This window comes from Hypanus sabinus, chromosome 21 (genome assembly GCF_030144855.1).
Source record: "Hypanus sabinus isolate sHypSab1 chromosome 21, sHypSab1.hap1, whole genome shotgun sequence".
In the NCBI taxonomy this organism is placed as follows: domain Eukaryota; kingdom Metazoa; phylum Chordata; class Chondrichthyes; order Myliobatiformes; family Dasyatidae; genus Hypanus; species Hypanus sabinus.
The window spans coordinates 3,735,712-3,757,160 of record NC_082726.1 but is presented as its reverse complement, the minus strand read 5'-3'; the positions used below and the strand labels follow the sequence as shown (position 1 = coordinate 3,757,160).

The 21,449-nt window shown below is 44.6% G+C and overlaps 1 protein-coding gene across 3 annotated transcripts in view; it reads right to left on the bottom strand.

Annotated features, from left to right (window-relative positions):
• LOC132378752 (sorting nexin-1-like) overlaps window positions 1–16,893 on the bottom strand; it is a 117,977-nt gene extending 101,084 nt beyond the window's left edge. For 2 of the 3 annotated variants that reach the window (XM_059945886.1, XM_059945887.1), the window contains exon 1: window positions 15,879–16,893. In XM_059945886.1, the coding sequence (XP_059801869.1) occupies window positions 15,879–16,753 (875 nt within the window). In that variant the 5' untranslated portion in view covers window positions 16,754–16,893. Of the gene's footprint in view, window positions 1–14,798; window positions 14,824–15,878 lie in introns of those variants that run through there. The other variant, XM_059945889.1, reaches the window with a different exon arrangement.
• Window positions 16,894–21,449: the final 4,556 nt, after the last annotated feature.

The window sequence follows — 21,449 nt, the reverse complement described above, 5'->3', positions numbered from 1 at the left end:
AGCTTTGTGTCATCAGCAAATTTGCTAATGTTACTTTTAATCCCTTCATCTAAATCATTAATGTATATTGTAAACAGCTGCGGTCCCAGCACCGAACCTTGCAGTACCCCACTGGTCACAGCCTGCCATTCTGAAAGGGACCCGTTAATCGCTACTCTTTGTTTCCTGTCAGCCAGCCAATTTTCAATCCATGTCAGTATTCTGCCCCCAATGCCATGTAACCTAATTTTGCCCACTAATCTCCTATGTGGGACTTTATCAAAAGCTTTCTGGAAGTCCAGGTACACTACATCCACTTGGCTCTCCCTTGTCCATTTTCATAGTTACAATACAAACCAGGATGAGGGCCAACACTGCTCCAAAGCATCCATAAATCAAACAAAGCAACCACAGATTAAAGTGTACATGTAACACAGGTGACTTGAATCTGCCTGCCTTTGACAGCCAATTAAAACTGACTTGTCTCAGGACGTAAATATAGTATTCTGTTACCTGCAGAATAAGCAGCTCAAATAACAAAAAAACTATTCCATAATGGCAATGCAGAGCTGAATGACAATCTGGAGTCACTTCTAGTAGAAGCTATATCAAGATTAACTATTCTATTAGTTGTCCATACCAAGAACATCAATATTGTAAGTGTACTGTTCTACTGTCAGAGGTTGGGTTGGGGGTGGCAGGGAAGCTATGCAGAAGCACCACAGGCAAAGTCAGCACATACTCTTGTCAAATGTCTCTGATACGACTTCACTAACCAAGGGACAGAAAGTATATCCAACACAACTGGCAGTAACTGCAGGATATTGTTTTGAAGTGACCACAAATAACAAAAGCCAATAAACAGATTTCAATGGGAAATGCAAAACCCCACCCAAGGGTACTTGAATAGAAGTGAACAAACTCTCATCTCAAGCAACCCAACATCTTAATCATTCAGGTGCAACCCACACCCCACCCCCCATAACTGATGGATAAAGTCAAATTTGACTCTAGATTTAATACAACACTTTACAAATTTGTTTAAACCGTTTAAAGAGGAAGCAAATATTCAAGCGTGAAGATTTCAAATAGCTGGGTGAAGTCTCCGACAGACTTTAGTGGAAAATAATGCAAAACATACAACATTGATATTTTTGTGGAAATGCTTCATTTAACCCCAGGGCAAGTACATTCATGAACTGATGAAATTCAACAGAATCTAGCAGAAGTTACAAATACTCCTTTGTAACTATGAAATATAGAGACTTTGGGGAATGATTTTTAAAAAAATCTAATTACCCAGTGATTTGAACTAGACAATACAAGACAGTACAATAAATTCTAAATTAGAAAGTTTCACCTTTACAAATGCCAAAGGGAATTCTGATCAAACTAACAATGGCTATCAAAGGTATCAAATTTGGTTTGATTCTTGAAAAAAAAGTTTCAGCTTTTTCTTTGCTTAAACCTTTAGCAAAATAAAACTCAAACTGATACATTGATCAAATTATCAACTTTCTACAACATAGATTATACATATGGATTACACTCCTTCCTGTTTTATTAGGTTAAAAAAAAACAATTTTCTGTTTAGTTAAGGTTTGCTCCCATTTCAAAATGAAGATTGATGAGAAATATTGTCTGGGCATTGTTATGTTACAAGGATTTCTTTCCATTCTTTTGCTCTGGTGTAGTGTGTATTTCAAATGTTTCAAAATAATGAAACACTCCTGATCCATTTTTTTAGCATAACTGAGGACTTTGAAAATTTGCACTCAAGTGACTAGACCTTTCTCCAAACCTAATTTGGAGAATTTGCCACAGATTATAGGTTAAACAGTGCAATGGTCCCATTTTCAACTGACCATTTTCACAATGAAGTGATTAAGTACAATAAAATGAATATGACATACATAACTTCTAAAATAGTTTAGATAAAATGGGATTACTGGACAAAAAATAACTCAGATGTCAATATATTTCATCCAACATGTTACCTTCAAATGCTACATATCAGAATAGTGTTGACCAGAAAAAAAGTATAATATCACATTAATAACACCTCAATGAAAGTCAATGAAAGCAGATTTCCATGATTTCTCAGACCTCCTAGGCCATCATCATGATTGAATATATTAATATGTATAAACAAATAAATGATTTAAATTTAAGATATCTTAGATATTTATATTTACTTAGCTACCTGATATAATGATCAGGTAATAATAGATTGTCAGAGGGTGTGACTCTATGGAATTCGTTGCCAAATGTGGCTGTGGAGGCCAAGTCATCAGGTATATTTAAGAAAGAGGTTGATAGATTCTTGATAAGTCAGGGAGTGAAAGGTTACGGGGAGAAGGCAGGAGATTGGGGTTGACAGGGAAATGGATCAGTCATGATGAAATAGAAGAGCAAACTCGATGGACAGAAAAGCCTAATTCTGCTCCAATGTCTTATGTCGGTCATCACCTGCCTCTGGTTTCCCTCCTCCTTCATTTCTTCATTTCAGGGTGCACTCTATGCCTGTGTGACTAAGACCAGCTCCAACACTATATTAAAATTTGCTGATGACACCACTGCTGTGGACTGTATCAGAGGCGGGGATGAATCAGGTCGAGTGGTGTCATAATAACAACCTCTCTCACTCAATATCAGCAAGACCAGGGAACTGACTCTAGACTTCAGGAGAAGAAAACTAGAGGTTCCTGAGCCAGTACTCATCGGAGGATCAAAGCTGGAGAAGAACAGTAACTTTAAATTCCTGTGTGTCACCATCTCAGAGGACCTGGCCTGAACCAATGTTCCCTCTAAGGTGTGCGCACACACATTTTTTGCTACAAGCGCACAAAGGAATATACAGTAAACTGAGCACAAAAGGTTGTCACCATCTACCTCGTTGGCATGTTAAATATATTTCACGATCATACACAATCACATTTCCTTTTCCAGTTTCTGATACAGACAGTGTTGACAGCGTGGAGTTTGCAATGATTTGTCTGCCGATTTTAGAAAATCCTTCATTACCAGCTACAGGGCTGCTACATGTGTTTTGTAAGAGTGCAGAAGAACAAGAGTGAAAACTATCAAAGTTCTCATTGACAGTGTTTTACAGTCTATCATAAACAAGAAGTAAAAATTCTGAGGAAGCAATACTTTCAAAATTGTATTGTCCAGTGTTATCAGGGATTCACAAAACTATTTACAGTTCCAAATTAAAGTATGCTTACTACCTTCTACAAAGTATTCAAGCCCGTGCAGGAGCCACTGTCCCAGAACTCTCTCACTGTGTCCACAGAGACCGTGTGCTCCCTCTCCAAACTTCAGAGCAAATATATTATTGAAGTACTTGTACTTCACCATATACAACCCTGAGATTCATTTTCATGTGGACTTACACAGTAAATACAAAGAAACACAATAGAATCAATGAAAAACCCCACCCAACAGGATGGACAAATAAACCCTGTGCAAATACAAAAAAAAGAGAAAGAATATAAAATATACATAGATAAATGGAAAATAAATAAATAGATAGATAGATGAATGAAGAGGCAGCAAATATCAAGAACATGAAGAGTCCTTGAAAGTAAGTCCATAGGTTGTGGGAGCCTCCATACCGTCTGTCTCACAGAGACCCTCCCTCAGTACAGTCCTCCTGTGTGTGACCCTCCCTCAGTACCATCTCTCTCACAGTGACCCACCTCAGTACATTCTCTCCCACGGTGTGATCCCCCCACCTCAGCAATGCCCCTCCCTCAGTACTGCCCCTCTCACAGTGTGACCCTCAATGTGCCTGTCTACATTTGGAGAAAGACAGTATAAGTTCCTGGCCATTGACCTGTCCTGGGCCCAGCACACAGATGCAATCATAAAGAAAGCTCATGGTATCTTTACTTTCTTTGTGTTACTATGGACACCATGGTAGCGTAGCGGTTAGTGAAACGCATTTACAGCTTGGGGCATCAGAGTTCAGACTTCAATTCCTGTGTCCTCTAAAAGGGGTGAGTACATTCTCCCAGTGGAATACGAGGGTTTTCTTGGGGTGCTCCAGTTTCCTCCCACAGTCCAAAGACACACCGGTTAATTGGTCATTGTAAACAGTCATGTGACTAGGCGAGGGTTAAATCGGTGGCTGCTGGTGGTGAGGCCTGCTCCACGCCCTACCTCTAAACAAACAATGGAAAATGCTCCTGGGAGTTAGTACTTGCTACCAAACACACCAACGAGCTTTGAAATATCCTGACTGGTTACATCTTGATCCTGTACAACAATGCAAATGAAAACATTCTAGGTGACACATTTGAAGAGGCAGTCACACCCATAAGACCATCAGATATAGGAGTAGAATTAGGCCATTCAGCCCATCGAGTCTCTGCTCTGCTATTCCATCATGGCTGATCCTGGATCCCATTCAACCCCATACACCTGCCCTCTCACCATATCCCATGATGCCCTGACTGATCAGGAATCCATCAACTTCCGCCTTAAATATACCCATGGACTTGGCCTCCACTGCTGTCTGTGGCAGAGCATTCCACAGATTCACAGATTCACTACCCTCTGGGTAAAAAAAATTCCTCCTCACCTCTGTCCTATAGTTTTGAAGCTGTGCCCTCTGGTTCTGGATCCCCCACCATAGGAAACATCCTTTCCACATCCATTCCTCTCAATTCCAGTCAGTACAGACCCAAAGCTGTCAAACACTCCTCGTAGGTTAACCCTTTCATTCCCAGAATCATTCTTGTGACCCTCCTCTGGACCTTCTCCAATGACAACACATCCTTTCTGAGATAAGGGGCCCAAAACTGTTGATAATACTCCGTGTGGCCTGACAAGTGTCTTATAGAGCCTCAGCATCATCTCCTTGCTTTCATGTTCTATTCCCCCTGAAATAAATGCCAACATTCCATTTGCCTTCTTTACCACAGACTCATCCTGTAAGTTAACCTTCTGGAAGTCTTGTGCCAGGACTCCCAAGACCAGCTACACCTTTGATGTTGAATTTTCTCTCCATTTAGATAATAGTCCGCACTATTGTTCCTTTTACCAAAATGCATTATCTTAAATTTCCCAACCCTGAATTCCATCTGCCACTCGTTTGCCTATTCTTTCAATTTGTCTAAGTCCTGCTGCAATCTCATTGCTTCCTCAGCACTGCCTACCCCTCTCCCTATCTTCGTACTATCTGCAAACTTTGCCACAAAGCCATCAATTCCATTATCCAAACCTTGACAACATGAAAAGTAGTGGCCTCAATACTGACCCCCGAGGAACACCACTAGTCACTGGCAGCCAACCAGAAAAGGCCCCTTTTATTCCCACTCGCTGCCTCCTGCCTGTCAGCCATTCCTCTATCCATGCCTATATCGTTCCTGTAAAGCCATAGGATTTTATCCTGTTAAGCAGCCTCATGTGAGGCAACTGATCAAATGCCTTCTGAAAATCTAAGTAGATGCCATCTGCTGTCTCTCCTTCCTCTACCCTGCTTGTTACTTAGAAACAAAAAAAAATCTACAGCACATTACAGGCCCTTCGGCCCACAATGTTGTGCTGACCATGTAACCTACTCTAGAAACTATCTAGAATTTCCCTAATGCATAGCCCTCGATTTTTCTAAGCTCCATGTATATATCTAAGACCCTTTTGTATCCTCTCTACCATCGCCGGCACCACTCCGTGTGAAAATCTTACATGTGACATCCTCCTTGTACCAAGCACCCTAAAACTGTGTCCTCTCAAGTTAGCCATTTCAGCCCTGGTAAAAAGCCTCTATCTACACAATCAATGCCTCTCATCATCTTGTACACCTGTATCAAGTCACCTCTCACCCTCCAACACTCTAAGCAGAAAAGGCCAAGTTCAAGACCTATTCTCATAAGGCACCCTCTCCAATCCAGGCAACATCCTTGTAAACCCTCTCTGCACTCTCTCTATAGTATCCACATCCTTCCTGTAATGAGGTAACCAGAACTGAACACAGTACTCCAAGTGGGGTCTGACCAAGATCTTATTAGGCTGTAACATTACCTCTCAGCTCTTGAAATCAATCCCATAGCTGATGAATGCCAACACACCATATGCCTGCTTAACAACACTGTTAACCTGTACAGCAGCTTTGAGTATCCAATAGACATGGACCCCAATATCTTGCTGATCCTCCACACTGCCAAGAGTCTTATTATTAATATTGTATTCTGTCTTCAAATTTGGCCTACCAAAATGAACAACGTCACACTTATCTGGGTTAAACTCCATCTGCCACTTTTCAGGTTAGTTCTGTATCCTATCTATGTCCTCTGCAACTTCTGACAACCCTCGAGACTATCCACAACACCCGCAACCATTGTGTCATTAGCAATCCTACTAACCCACCCTTCTACTTCCTCATCCAGGTCATTTATATAAATCACAAAGAGGAGGGGGTCCCAGAACAGATCCCTGTGGAACACCACTGGTCACCAACCTCCATGCAGAATACGATCTGTCTACAACCACTCTTTGCTTCTGTGGGCAAGCCAGTTCTGTATCCACAAAGCAAATTCCTCTTGGATCCCATGCCTCATTACTTTCTGAATAAACCTTGCATGGGGAAACTTATCAAATACCTTACTGAAATCCATATACACTACATCTTCTGCTTGACCTTCATCAATGTGTTTTGTCACATCCTTGACAAAACCATGCTAACTATCCCTAATTGGATCATGTCTCTCCATATGCTCATAAATCCTGCCTCTCAAGATCGTCTCCAACATCTTGCCCACCACTGAAGTAAGACTCACTGGCCTATAATTTCCTGGCTTATCTCCACTCCCTTTTTTGAACAAAGGAACAAAGTTTGCAACGTTCCAATCCTCTGGTACTTCTCCTATCTTGATTGATAATGCAAAAATCATCACTCTAGGCTCAGCAATCTCCTCCCTCACTTCCCACAGTAACCTGACGTATATCTCGTCTGGTCCCAGCGACTTAACACCTTTCAAAAGCTCCAGCACATCCTCTTTCTTCATGTCTATGCACTCAAGTGTTTCAATCCACTGCAAGTCATCCTCACAATTGCCAAGGTCCTTTTCACTGGTGAGTACTGAAGCAAAGTATTTATTAAGTACCTCTACTACTTCCTCCAGCTCCAATGCATGTTCCCACTATCACTTCTCACACAGCCCATCCTTTTGCTCTTCACATACTTGTAGCATGCCTTGGAGTTTTCCTTAATCCTGCTCGCCAAGGCCTTCTCATGGCCCCTTCTAGCTCTCCTAATTTCATTCTTCAGCTCCTTCTTGGCACCTTTGTAATTTTCTAGTATCTAGTTTCTTGAACCTTTCATAAGCTTTTCCTTTCTTCATAAATAGATTTTCTACATCCTTTGTACACCATAGTTCTTTTACCCTACCATCCTTTCCCTGCCTCAATGGAACATTGCTTTGCAGAACATCATGCAAATGTTCTCTGAAGATTTGCCACACTTCCTCCGTGCATTTCCTTGAGGACACCTGCTCCCAATTTATGTTCCCAAGTTCCTGCCTAATAGCATATTTCCCCCTTACCCCAATTAAATGTTTTCCCAAATTGTCTGTTCCTATCCCTCTCCAGCACCATGTTAAAGGAGATAGAGTTGCGATCTCTACCTCCAAAATGCTCTCCCGCTGAAAGATCTGACACCTGACCAGGTTCAGGTCCCAATACCAGATCAAGTGCAGCCTCTCCTCTAGTTGGCTTATCTACTTATTGTGTCAGGAAACCTTCCTGAACACACCTAACAAACTCCACCCCATCTAAACCTCTTGCACTAAGGAGATGCCAGTCAATACTAGGAAAGTTAAAATCCCCCATCACAACAACCCTATTATTATTACTCCGTTCCAGAATATGCCTCCCTAGCTGCTCCTTAATGTCTCTGTTACTATTGGGGGTCTATAAAAAACACCCAGTAGAGTTATTGACCCCTTCCTGTTTTTGACTTCCATCCACAATGACTCAGTAGACAATCCCTCCATGGCTTCCTCCTTTTCTGCAGCTGTTATACACTCTCTGACTAGCAATGGCACACCCCCACCTCTTTTGCCTCCCTCCCTGCCTGTTTTGAAACATCTAAAGCCTAGCACACTTAGCAGCCATTCCTGCCCCTGAGACATCCAAGAATCTGTATTCCACATCATAGTTCCACATATTGATCCACGCTCTAAGTTCATCCACCTTACTTATGATACTCCTTGCATTAAAATGGACACAGCTAAACCATATGGCTAAGTGCTTCTTTGCTCTATCATTTGCCTATCCTTCCACACAAACTCCCTACAAGCTGTCACTGCTTGCACATCAACTGCCCCATCCTCTGCCTCTTCACTTTAGTTCCCACCCCCTTGCAAATCTAGTTTAAACCCCTCCCAATAGCAATAGCATTTCTTCTTTTAAGAATTCCAACAGATTTGTCAGGCAAGATTTCCCTAACCAAAAACCTTGCTGACTTTGACTTATTTTGTCATTAGTCTCCAAGTACCCAGAAACTTCATCCTTAATAATGGACTCCAACACTTTCCCAACCACTGAGGTAAGGCTAACTGCCCTACAATTTCCTTTCTTTTGCCTTCCTCCCTTCTAAAAAATGTGGAGTGACATTTGCAATTTTCCAGTCCTCCAAGACTAAGCCAGAAACAAGTGATTCTTGAAAGATCATGACCAATGCATCCGTTATCTCTTCAGGACCTCTCTCAGGACTCTGGGATGTAGTCCATCTGGTCCAGGTGACTTATCCACCTTAGACCTTTGAGTTTGTCTCACACTTTTTCCTTTGTAATAGCAATGGCACTCACTCCTGTTCCCTGACACTCACTGACCTCTGGCATTTAACAAGTGTCTTCCACAGTGAAGACTGATGCAAAATACTAATTAAGTTCATCTGCCATTTATTTGTCCCCAATTACTACCTCACTAGCATCCTTTTCCAGTGGTCCAATATCAACTCTCATCTCTGTTTTGGTCTTTGTATAACTGAGATCACTTTTAGTATCCTGCTTTATATCATTGGCTAGTCGGCCCTCATATTTCATCTTTTCCCTTCTTATAGCTTTTTAGTTGCCTTTGGTTGGATTTTAAAAGTTTCCCAATCATCCCACTTCCCACTCACTTTTGCTACGTTATATGCCCTTTCCTTGGCTTTTATTCAGTCCTTCCTTTCTCAGCCATGGTTGCCTACCCTGCCATTTACAGAGGATCTTTCTCTGTAACTCAGTTTCTCAAGTCCCGGCAACATCCTTGTAAACCTTCTCTGAACTCTTTCAACCTTATTAATATCTTTCCTGTAATTCGGTGACCTAAACTGCACACAATACTTCAAATTCAACCTCACCAATGCCTTGTACAACCTTACTATAACATTCCAACTCTTATACTCAATACTTTGATCTATAAAGGCCAATGTACCAAAGGCTCTCTTTACGACCCTATCTACCTGTGACGCCACTTTTAGGGAATTTTGTATCTGTATTCCTAGATTCCTCTGTTCTACTGCACTCCTCAGTGTCCTACCATTTACCTTGTATGTCCTACCTTGGTTTGTCCTTCCAAAGTGCAATATTGTATTGCGTACAGTTCTGGTCACCGCACTGTAGGAAGGATGTTGGGGCTTTGGAGAGGGAGCAGGAGGTTTACCAGGATGCTGCCTAGTTTAGAAGGCATTTAGAGGCTGGATAAATTTGGGCTGTTTTGTCTGGAATGGCAGAAGCTAAGGGGTGACCTAATAGAGGTTTATAAGATTATGACAGGCGTAGATACAGGGTGCATCTTTTTCCCAGGGTAGAAATGTCTAATACCAAAGGAAACACGAGGAAATCTGCAGATGCTGGAAATTCAAACAACACACACAAAATGCTGGTGGAACACAGCAGGCCAGGCAGCATCTATAAGGAGAAGCACTGTTGACGTTTCGGGCCGAGATCCTTCATCAGCATTTTGTGCATGTTGTTTTAATACCAGAGGAAAAGCATTGAAGGTGAAAGGGGGTAGGTTCAAAGGGGATATAACCAAATAACAAATACAGCATGGAAACAGGCCATCTTGGCCCTTCTAGTCCATGCTGAACGCTTACTGTCACCTAGTCCCACCTACCTGCACTCAGCCCATAACCCTCCATTCCTTTCCTGTCCATATACCTATCCAATTTTTTTTTTAATGATAATATTGAACCTGCCTCTATCACTTCTACCGGAAGCTCATTCCACACAGCTACCACTCTCTGAGTAAAGAAATACCCCCCTCGTGTTTCCCTTAAACTTCTGCCCCCTAACTCTCAACTCATGTCCTCTTGTTTGAATCTCCCCTACTCTCAATGGAAAACGCCTATCCACTTCAACTCTATCTATCCCCCTCATAATTTTAAATACCTCTATCAAGTCCCCCCTCAACCTTCTACGCTCCAAAGAATAAAGACCTAACTTGTTCAACCTTTCTCTGTAACTTAGGTGCTGAAACCCAGGTAACATTCTAGTAAATCTCCTCTGTACTCTCTCTATTTTGTTGACATCTTTCCTATAATTTGGTGACCAGAACTGTACACAATACTCCAAATTTGGCCTCACCAATGCCTTGTACAATTTTAACATCACATCCCAACTCCTATACTGAATGCTCTGATTTATAAAGGCCAGCACAACAAAAGCTTTCTTCACCACTGTATCCACATGAGATTCCACCTTCAGGGAACAATGCACCATTATTCCTAGATCACGCTGTTCTACTGCATTTCTCAATGCCCTACCATTTACCACGTATGTCCTATTTTGATTAGTCCTACCAAAATGTAGCACCTCACACTTATCAGCATTAAACTCCATCTGCCATCTTTCAGCCCACTCTTCTAACTGGCCTAAATCTCTCTGCAAGCTTTGAAAACTTACTTCATTATCCACAACGCCACCTATCTTAGTATCACCTGCATACTTAGTAATCCAATTTACCACCCCATCATCCAGATCATTAATGTATATGACAAACAACATTGGACCCAGTACATATCCCTGAGGCACACCACTAGTCACTGGCCTCCAACCTGACAAACAGTTATCCATCACTACTCTCTGGCATCTCCCATCTAGCCACTGTTGAATCCATTTTACTACTTCAATATTAATACCTAATGATTGAACATTCCTAACTAACCTTCCATGTGGAAAATTGTCAAAGGCCTTACTGAAGTCCAAATAGACAACATCCACTGCTTTACCCTCGTCAACTTTCCTCGTAACCTCTTCAAAAGATTCAATAAGACTTGTCAAACATCACCTTCCATGCACAAATCCATGTTGACTGTTCCTAATCAGACCGTCTATCAAGTTAATTATATATACCATCTCTAAGAATATTTTCCATTAATTTACCCACCACTGATGTCAAACTTACAGGTCTATAATTGCTAGGTTTACTCTTAGAACCCTTTTTGAACAATGGAACCACATGAGCAATACGCCAATCCTCCGGCACCATCCCCGTTTCTAATGACATTTGAAATATTTCTGTCTGAGCCCCTAATATTTCTACACTAACTTCCCTCAAGGTCCTAGACCAGGGGTGGGCAAACTTTTTGACTTGTGGGCCACAAAGGGTTCTAAAATTTGACAGGGGGGCCGGACCAGGAGCAGATGGACAGAGTGTTTTGGTACTACACCTCATAGGAGAAAATAAAATATCATGGGATATGTAGAAAACGTGCTTTAATTTCAATTGAAAATGAACAAATGCATTACAACAAAATATCTGTCTTTGAAGTCCCATGGTATTTAGCTATTTATTGAAATGACTTTTAAAACACTGAAAATTAAATGAATAAAATACAGCTTTTTTTAATAGTAACAGTTATTATTTTAAAGCACTGAAAATTCTGTTATCCTTCAAGATATTATCATCATCACTCTCCTCCTGACTGTCTTTATTTCAAAAACAGTAGGAGATGCAGGTCTACTTGTCCTGCTCCTTCTTATTCAATTGTCCCCTGTGCCAAAACTCAACAACGACCAGCACAAAGACAGAACAGTGACAGCGCGCCAGTATGCGGAACGCGTTATTTGATCTGGAGCGCATTTTTTATTTTGAGAACGTACGTGCACCTGTGCACTACTCATGTCCATCACTTAACAGAAATGACATGTAACATGTAAGGCTTATTAAAAAAAATATTTTCAAATGCATTTTTTACATAACACAACGAAGAAACTTATTTTTAATTTCAGTGGGAACAGTGTTGTTGGTCTCCCTTTTTAGCCAGCGCATCAAAGTCTGGATTTAGTTTTGTTGTGGCAATTCTCAGGATGGATCTGAGGTGTTGGTCAGTTAACTTGGAACTGTGGCTGGCTTTGTTGATGTTCATGACACTGAATGCCTGTTCACACAAATAGGTCGAGCCGAACAAAGAGTAAAGTGCAAGTGGGAGTAATACGCTGCACCTCAACAAAGGTCAATGTATATAGAGTGCGTCAACTATTGGGAAAATGCCAGAATTGTGGGGAAAAAAACGTTAACAAGGTTTATTAATATAATTTCATCAAGTTCTGCGGGCCGGATTAAAAAGCTTAACGGGCCGCATATGGCCCCTGGGCCGTAGTTTGCCCATGCCTGTCCTAGGGAATATTCTGTCAGGACCCAGAGATTTATCCACTTTTATATTCTTTAAAAGCGCCAGTACTTCCTCTTCTTTAATCATCGTTTCCATAACTACCCTACTTATTTCCCTTACCTTACACAATTCAATATCCTTCTCCTTAGTGAATACCAAAGAAAAGAAATTGTTCAAAATCTCCCCCATCTCTTTTGGCTCCGTACATACCTGTCCACTCTGATTCTCTAAGGGATCGATTTTATCCCTCACTATCCTTTTGCTGTAGAAACTCTTTGGATTTATTTTCACTTTACTTGCCAAAGCAACCTCATATCTTCTTTTAGCTTTTCTAATTTCTTAAGATTCTTTTTACATTCTTTTTGTGATTTTTATTAACGACCTGGATGTGGGGTTAGAAGGGTGGGTTGGCAAGTTTGCAGATGACACAAGGTTGGTGGTGTTGTAGATAGTGTAGAGGATTGTCGAAGATTGCAGAGAGACATTGATAGGATGCAGAAGTGAGCTGAGAACTGGCAGATGGAGTTCAACCCGGAGAAGTGTGAGGTGGTACACTTTGGAAGGACAAACTCCAAGGCAGAGTACAAAGTAAATGGCAGGATACTTGGAAGACTGGAGGATCAGAGGGATCTGGGGGTACATGTCCACAGATCCCTGAAAGTTGCCTCACAGGTAGATAGGGTAGTTAAGAAAGCTTATGGGGTGTTAGCTTTCATAAGTCGAGGGATAGAGTTTAAGAGACGCGATGTAATGATGCAGCTCTATAAAACTCTAGTTAGGCCACACTTCGAGTACTGTGTCCAGTTCTGGTCGCCTCACTAGAGGAAGGATGTGGAAGCATTGGAAAGGGTACAGAGGAGATTTACCAGGATGCTGCCTGGTTTAGAGAGTATGGATTATGATCAGAGATTAAGGGAGCTAGGGCTTTGCTCTTTGGAGAGAAGGATGAGAGGAGACATGATAGAGGTGTACAAGATATTAAGAGGAATAGACAGAGTGGACAGCCAGCGCCTCTTCCCCAGGGCACCACTGTTCAGTACAAAGAGGACATGGCTTTAAGGTAAGGGGAGGGAAGTTCAAGGGAGATATTAGAGGAAGGTTTTTCACTCAGAGTGTGGTTGGTGCGTGGAATGCACTGCCTGAGTCAGTGGTGGAGGCAGATACACTAGTGAAGTTTAAGAGACTATTAGACAGGTATATGGAGGAATTTAAGGTGGGGGATTATATGGGAGGCAGGGTTTGAGGGTCAGCACAACATCGTGGGCCAAAGGGTCTGTAATGTGCTGTACTGTTCTATATTCTATTCTTTATATTCCTCGAGCACCTCATTTACTCCATGCTGCCTATATTTATTGTAGATCTCCCTCTTTTTCCGAACTAAGTTTCCAATATCCCTTGAAAACCATGGCTCTCTCAAACTTTTAACCTTTCCTTTCAACCTAACAGGAACATAAAGATTCTGTACCCTCAAAATTTCACATTTAAATGACCTCCATTTCTCTATTACATCCTTCCCATAAAACAAATTGTCCCAATCCATTCTGGGATGCAAAGAATAAGATTTTCACTCAGAGAGTAGTGGTGCCTGGAATGAAGGTAGAGGCAAATACATTAGAGGCTTTTAAGAGATGTTTAGATAGGTAAATGAATATGAGGAAGGTGGAGAGATATAATGTGTTGGTAGGAGGAATTAATGTATGTTTTTATTAATTTACTTTTTAGCTGATTCAGCAGAACATGTGGGTTGAAGGACCTGTACCTGTGCTGTATGTCCAATGAATACACGGAAATGACAGAAACTGCAGTTGGTAGTGGGCAGGAGACTCTAGACACTGCCAAACACATTGGTATTATCTACCAGAAACTCTGGACTCTGCACTCCTCCCCACCATCGGTGGTATCTACAGGAGGCAGTATCCACCACCAAAGATCCCCATCTTCTCACAGATACCACAGGCTGGAGCTACATGAAATCTGAAGTCACACAATACCAGGTTCAAGAACTGAGACGTCCTTTTAAATATTAACCAACTGGCACAACCTTATCTCTAGTTTAGCAATACGCAACATCACTGATCTCCTTGTCCCATGCTTCTGCTTTGCTCTATTCTCTACCTGCTTGTAAAAGTTGCGCATCATCTTTATTTAATTTGTTTTTCTTCTCAATGCTGTTTACAGGATGCTAATGTGATTCACTGAAAGTAAATTTTACCTTGCAGCGTACACAAAATGCTCCAGGAACTCAGCGGGTCAGGCAGCATCTATGGAAATGAAAAACAGTCAAAATTCCTGGCTGAGCCCCTTCATCAGGACAGGAAGGGGGGGGGGGGAGGGTAAGAAACCAGAATAAAAAGGGAGGGGGAAGAGGACAAGCTGAAACTCGGTGGATGGGTCATGAAGTGGAGGTGATAGTTGGAAAAGGCAGAAAAACATCTCGTTAGGAGAGGATTCTGTGTGAAAAGGGAAGAAGGTGGGCAGGGAGGTGATAGGCAATAAGGAGAAGAGGTAAAAGGCCGGATTGGGGAATAGATAGAGGGAAGGAGAAAGGGGGAAATTAATGAAAGGAAATTGATGTTCATGCCATGAGGTTGCGGGAATATTAGGTGTTGTTCCTCCAAGCTGGAAGGTTGTACCCCTACCTATGTGTACCTGTGAAAATGAAATGAACTCAACCTTTGCCTCTGTAGATGCTGTTTTCCCTGAGTTTCTCCTCCAGGTTGGGTGATGCTCCCGGTTCCAGCATCTGCAGCTTCTTGGAATCTCCCGAAGTTAGGAAGTAGATAGGGGGTGGAATATTGTGTGGCAAGTGGGGTAAGAGGGTTGTAAAAGGAGAGAATTTTTGGGCGTGTGATGGGTTTTGGAATGGTTTCAGGGAGATTTCTGGGGGGGGGGTTGCGGAAGGATAGGGAAATTTAATAAGATAACTCTTCTTTGAGGATGGAGAAACATGAGGAAAGAGGGGTTTAGGAGGTTGGAGGAGATCCGGACGCCGGGGATGGTTCCGCGGCCGGAAATGGAAGAGCGCAGGGCGCTGGGAGTTTACGGAGACGGGGAGGGGCTGAGCCAGGCTTGGCCTGACTGAGGAGGGAGCCGGTGGACACCGACCGGTGCGGTGTGTTCGGGTTCGGGCCCGGGCCGAGGTAGTTCTCCGCCAAGGCCGAAGGGGGAGCGGGGCTCCATGTTCCGAGCGCTGCCTCCGGGCTCTGGAACCTAGAGGGCGGCCGAGAACTTCGCTAGAAACTTGGCAACCAAACTTTGGCGACGGCGACGGGGGAGAGGCAGCCGGACTTACACCGGGATAGGGTCGGTGGCATAACACCGGGAGCAGGAAGATCTCCTCCGGGAGCGGAAAAGTCGCAGGGATAGGAGACCGGGAGCTGAGTCACAGCCGGGCACAGGACACCAGGAACAGGTCGGAGGTGGGTAGTGAGGGACATGCTGTAGGGGCGGACTGGACGAGAGCCCCGAGACCTCCCGGCGCCCTGGGCAATGGCGTGCGTCAGAGCTAAGGCTCTGTACAACTTCCAGGGCGAGAACCCCGAGGAGATCAGTATCCAGGAGAACGAGGAGCTGCTGGTGTTCAGCACGGACTCCCTGGACGGCTGGCTGGAGGGCAGCAACAGCCGCGGGCAGCGGGGGCTCTTCCCCGCTTCTTACGTGGAGATTGTGGCGGTGCCCGGTGCCGGGACCTGCCCCCCTGGCCCTGGCTACGAGGAGGACGACGATGACGACTGGGACGATTGGGACGACGCGTCGACGGTGGCGGACGAGCCCGGGGTGAGCGCAGCCCCGAACGGGCACGGGCACCCGGCGATGCCCTACGCCGGCACGGTGAGCCTGCGGCAGAAGCCGGGTGTCGAGCGCCAGGACAGCGTGGCGAGCCGGCGCGGCGCCGTGGGCAAGAACTTCAACCGCTTCTCCAGTTTCGTGCGCTCGGGCGGGGAGGCGTTCATCCTGGGCGAGGTGCCGTCCGTCCGGAGGCCAGCCGAGACCTACTGCGTGGAGATGAGTGCGGACGGACCGCAGTGGAGCGAGAACCCGCGGCCGTTCGCCTGCACCATCGAGGAGCCCACCAAACAGACCAAGTTCAGGGGCATCAAGAGTTACATCTCGTACAAACTGACCCCCAGCCTGACCAACTACCCGGTGTACCGGCGCTACAAGCATTTCGACTGGCTGCACAACCGGCTCCTGCACAAGTTCTCCGTCATCTCGGTGCCTCACCTGCCTGAGAAACAGGCCACCGGCCGCTTCGAGGACGACTTCATTGAGAAGCGGCGGAGGCGCCTGATCCTCTGGATGGGGCACATGACCAGTCACCCTGTGCTCTCCCAGTACGAGGGCTTCCAGCACTTCCTCACCTGCACGGACGACCGCGCCTGGAAACAGGGCAAGAGGCGCACTGAGAGAGACGAGCTGGTGGGCGCCAACTCTTTCCTCACCATCCAAATCCCGCAGGAGCACCAGGATCTACAGGATGTGGAGGAGAGGGTAGATACCTTCAAAGCCTTCTCCAAGAGACTAGACGACAGTGTCCTTCAGCTCAGCAACGTGGCCTCGGACCTGTGCCGCAAACACGCAGGGGGATTCAGGAAGGAGTTCCAGAAACTGGGAAACGCCTTCATTTCCATCAGTCAGGCTTTCGAGATGGACCAGCCTCATCTGGCCGTCTCCCTCAACAGGGCCATCTCCGTCACAGGCAAGACCTACGAAGCCATTGGCGAACTGTTTGCCCAACAGCCCAAGAACGACCTCTTCCACATGTTGGACATGCTCTCTCTGTACCAGGGCCTCCTGTCCAATTTCCCTGACATGATCCACGTCCAGAAAGGTAAGCTCATCTCAACTTGGCTTGGCCTACTTCCCAGGTCTTGGTCACTTAGCAACCTGTGTAACCAGGAAAGAAGTGCTCTCTCAGTCAGCTTCCCAGTCTCCCAGAAGTCAGGGGAAAGCTGGGACTCGGCAAAGGAGCAGCTTAAAACCTGGTTACTATGTACCTGGAGGTTCAGGGCAGCGACTGCTATCAAGAGACATGGGAAGATATGAGACATTGAAATCTATCAAATATTGGAAGTCCTAGATAGAGTGGATGTGAAGAAGGTGTTACCTTTGGTGGACCAGAGTCAGAATAGAATAGAGGGACAGTACAGGCTCTTGCATCCACATTGTGTCTTAACCTACTTTAACATCAATCTTGCCTTCTCTCGCATTAGCCCTACATTTGTCTTTCACCCATATAGAGTATGATTATGGAATTGTTCTGGGCAGAGAAAATCTCCCAACTTTTAGATATAGGGGAAGTGCTAATGAAATAATGCACTGTGAGGGCTAAGTATATGCATTGCAATGTCAAGAGACCATGTGTGAGGACTGTATTCTATAGGGTGTATCTGAAGGGAAGGAACCGCGTGTCACACAGAGACAGCTGTACAAACTGAACAGAGTATTCCCCACGGGAGAATGGTGGGAGCTGATAGAGAGATCAGGGTGAAAAATGGAGAGTTACTATACCAGGTACTGTATGAAATGTTGGGAGTTGCTTGGACAGGACAGGTTGTTATAGCAGAGGTGGTGCTGAGAATGGGCAGTGTGGGGGTTGGGTGGGTATACCCATTTGCTGGGATGGGCTACACTGTGTTAGCTGGTGACCAACTCAATGCCCTTCCTGCCTGTTGAGCAGAGTGAATGTTTGAAACTTCATACTCTGCAGAATCCCAGATGTGCTGCAGAGGTGTCCCTGGTGAATCATGTTCTTGTCTTCATTATGTCTGTGTTGGCTTTAATCTGAATCAGTAAAAATCACACGTGGACATAGGGCAGGAGCACTGAATCTGTAGAAGTTCTACTTCAGATTAACCCAGCTAATCACACTCCCCACACCCCCAACACCTCTCCACTACCTCCTGCCATGTGTACAGGTCCCACTCACTTTGTTCCTTCAATTACTTTTGGTTCATTTACCTTCCTTCTATGACCTTGCGTTCTTGACCACCCTGACAACAGGAACCCTCTCTCTCTGACTTCAGTTGTATCATTCATGGTCTTCAATTGGATCCCCTCACAAGTTCCTCTGTTCCAAAGAGAACAATCCCACTTTTCCCAACGTGACTGTTTTCAGCCCTGCAGTCACAAATAGCGGTGCCCAGAATTGGGCTCCAACTGTGACTGAACCAGCCTTTTTTAATGTTTTATCTCCATTTCCTTTTCCTGTTTTTCTAAAGCCCTGGACCCCAGGTACATTTCTTAATCACTTTCCTAACACTATACATGTGCATCAGCATATTTCTTGACACTTAGGGTCCCTTGTTTATTCAGCCTTTCTCTTCCTTTCCACCGGTGTGGAAAGAGTCACCTTTCTCTGCCCACGTTCCTTGGGTTTTTTATAGCTGGAGGAGGAGGGTGAGTAGGGATAAGCCCCCTCTAGCTATTAAGTTCACCCAGTGGCATGTATCTCAAAGTTTCTCCTGATAGGAGGGGCAAAGGTGGATTACTGGTACCTTAAAACTTGTCACTTCAGGCAGATGGGTCACGTCAACCACAGTTGGCAACTTATCTAGGAGAAGGAAAACTGATCTCAAGTCTCAGCTGCTTTGTCACTATATCCACTGGTATTCAGGAGTAAACCTCAAGGAAAAAACCTGGAGCTGGAGTCCTCAAGGCAGTCCTACATTTAACTAAATGCTGACTGGCAACTCCTGCCGGTGCCGAACAGTATTGGTCTCTGCCATATCACAGTGCCCCTGGCTTGTCACTGGCCTATGTACCTCGTGGACAGCAAGGTTGCAACGTCCATGGTCAACCCTGACCGACAGAGACCACCTGTCTGCCCACGTCGTGTTGTCATTGTTACCATACTTGCTGCAGTTAATAGCACCTGGAGACGAGTCATCTGCGAACATGGACACGATGCAATGTGCACCCAAGTGCAAGTCAGGACCAAAGTCTGGGAAACTCCACAGTTCAGGACCCTCCAGTTGGACAAGCTGCTTCCTCTTTCTCAGCCCATTTCTCACTGTTGCTCTGCACATTTTGTTCCTCAACTTTTAATCTTGATGACAAACCTGTTATGTTGCATTTCATCAAAAGCCTTTTGAAAATTAACGTACACTAGAGCAGCTGTGTTGTCACTCTGACATCTTATTTCACAATTAGCCACAATAGACCCTCAACCAATCCACACTGGCTTTCTCAAATCAGTCAATTCTCTGTCCCATTAATGATTCCACAACTACCACTCTCACCGGCAAATGAGCTGAAACTCAATCATCTCGATCTCCAGGACACAGGGGCTCTGCTCAAGTGACACACTGTGTCATTGTAGATGGCCACTCCCCGGGTGACAGCTCGCTCTCATCATCATGGCTCTCGGGCTCCGGCACTCACCAACCTGAGCTCCAGTTATGCGGCAGCGTGACCATTTGGGTGACATCCCGATGAAGACCATAAGACGTAGGAGCAGAAGTAGGCCATTTGGCCCATCTAGTCTGCTCTGCCATTCAATCATCTGATCCTTTTTTCCTCCCCTCAGCACCACTTCCTGGTCTTGCCCCATAACCTTCGACGTCTTATCCAATCAAGAACCAATCAATCTTTGCCTTAAATACACCCAATGACCTGGCCTCCATGGATTTATTTATGGTAATAATTTCCACAAATTCACCACACTCTAAAGAAATTTCCCTGCATCTTTGTTTTAAATGGAGCCCCATCCTGAGACTGTGCCCTCTTGTCCTAGACTCTCCCACCATGGGAAATATCCTTTCCACATCTACTCTGTCTAGGCCTTTCAACATTCAAAAGGTTTCAATGTGAGTGCCCCCCACCTCATCCTTCTAAATTACAGTGAGTACAGACCCAGAGCTTTCAAACGTTGCTTGTATGATAACTCTTTCATTCCCGGAATTATCCTTGTGAAGGGTCTTGTGCTGAAGTGTGGACTGTTTATTAATTTCTATCGATGCTGCCTGGCCTTCTGAGTTGCTCCAACATTTTGTGTGTGTTACTCTGGATTTCTACCGTCTGCTGAATCTCTTGTGTTAATTGTTCGTTGTGTCACTGTTGGAGCTTTCTGTACTCAAGCCCCTGGAATGCTGGCCCGTGCTCTGGTCGAGGATAGGTCACACCATGGGAAGGGCAGTACTGAACCGCTCGGGGCTAATGTATGTTGTAACTGGTAATAGTTGTACAATACGTACAAAATGGAGCGTTGATGGATCCAAATAAACATTTTGGGCTGAGACCCTTCTTCCAGGCTGGAGAGGAAAGAGGCAGAAGCCAGAATAATAAGGGGGTGGAGATGGGTGGGAGGGGGAGGGGTGAAGTAAGAAGCTGGGAGGAGTCTGATAGAAGAGGGCATTGGACCGTGGAAGAAAGGCAAGAAGGATGATCACCAGAGGGAAGTGAGGAGAAGAGAAGGATGAGAGGGTAACCAGAATGGAGAATGTATGAAGAGAGGAGAGAGGGTAAGTAATTACCAGAAGTTGGAGAAATTGATATTTATACCATCAGGTTGGAGGCTACCCAAACAGAATCTGAGGTATTGCTCCTCCAATCTCATTGTGGCAGTAGAGAGGCCATGGACCGACGTGTTAGAATTGGAATGGAAAGTGGGATGAAATGGACCAGGAGATCCTGCCAAGGTGCTCAGCGAAGCTGTGCCCCAGTCTATGTTGTGTCTCACTCATGTAGAGGAGGTCTTCACAGGAGCACCGGATGAGTGACCACAGCAGATTCACAGGTGAAGTGTCACCTCACCTGGAAAGCCTTCTTGGAGCCCAGAATGGAGGTGAGGGAGGAGGTGAAAGGGCAGGTGTAGCACTTCTTCCTCATGCTGGGAGGGAGATTCGTGGGGAATGATGAATGG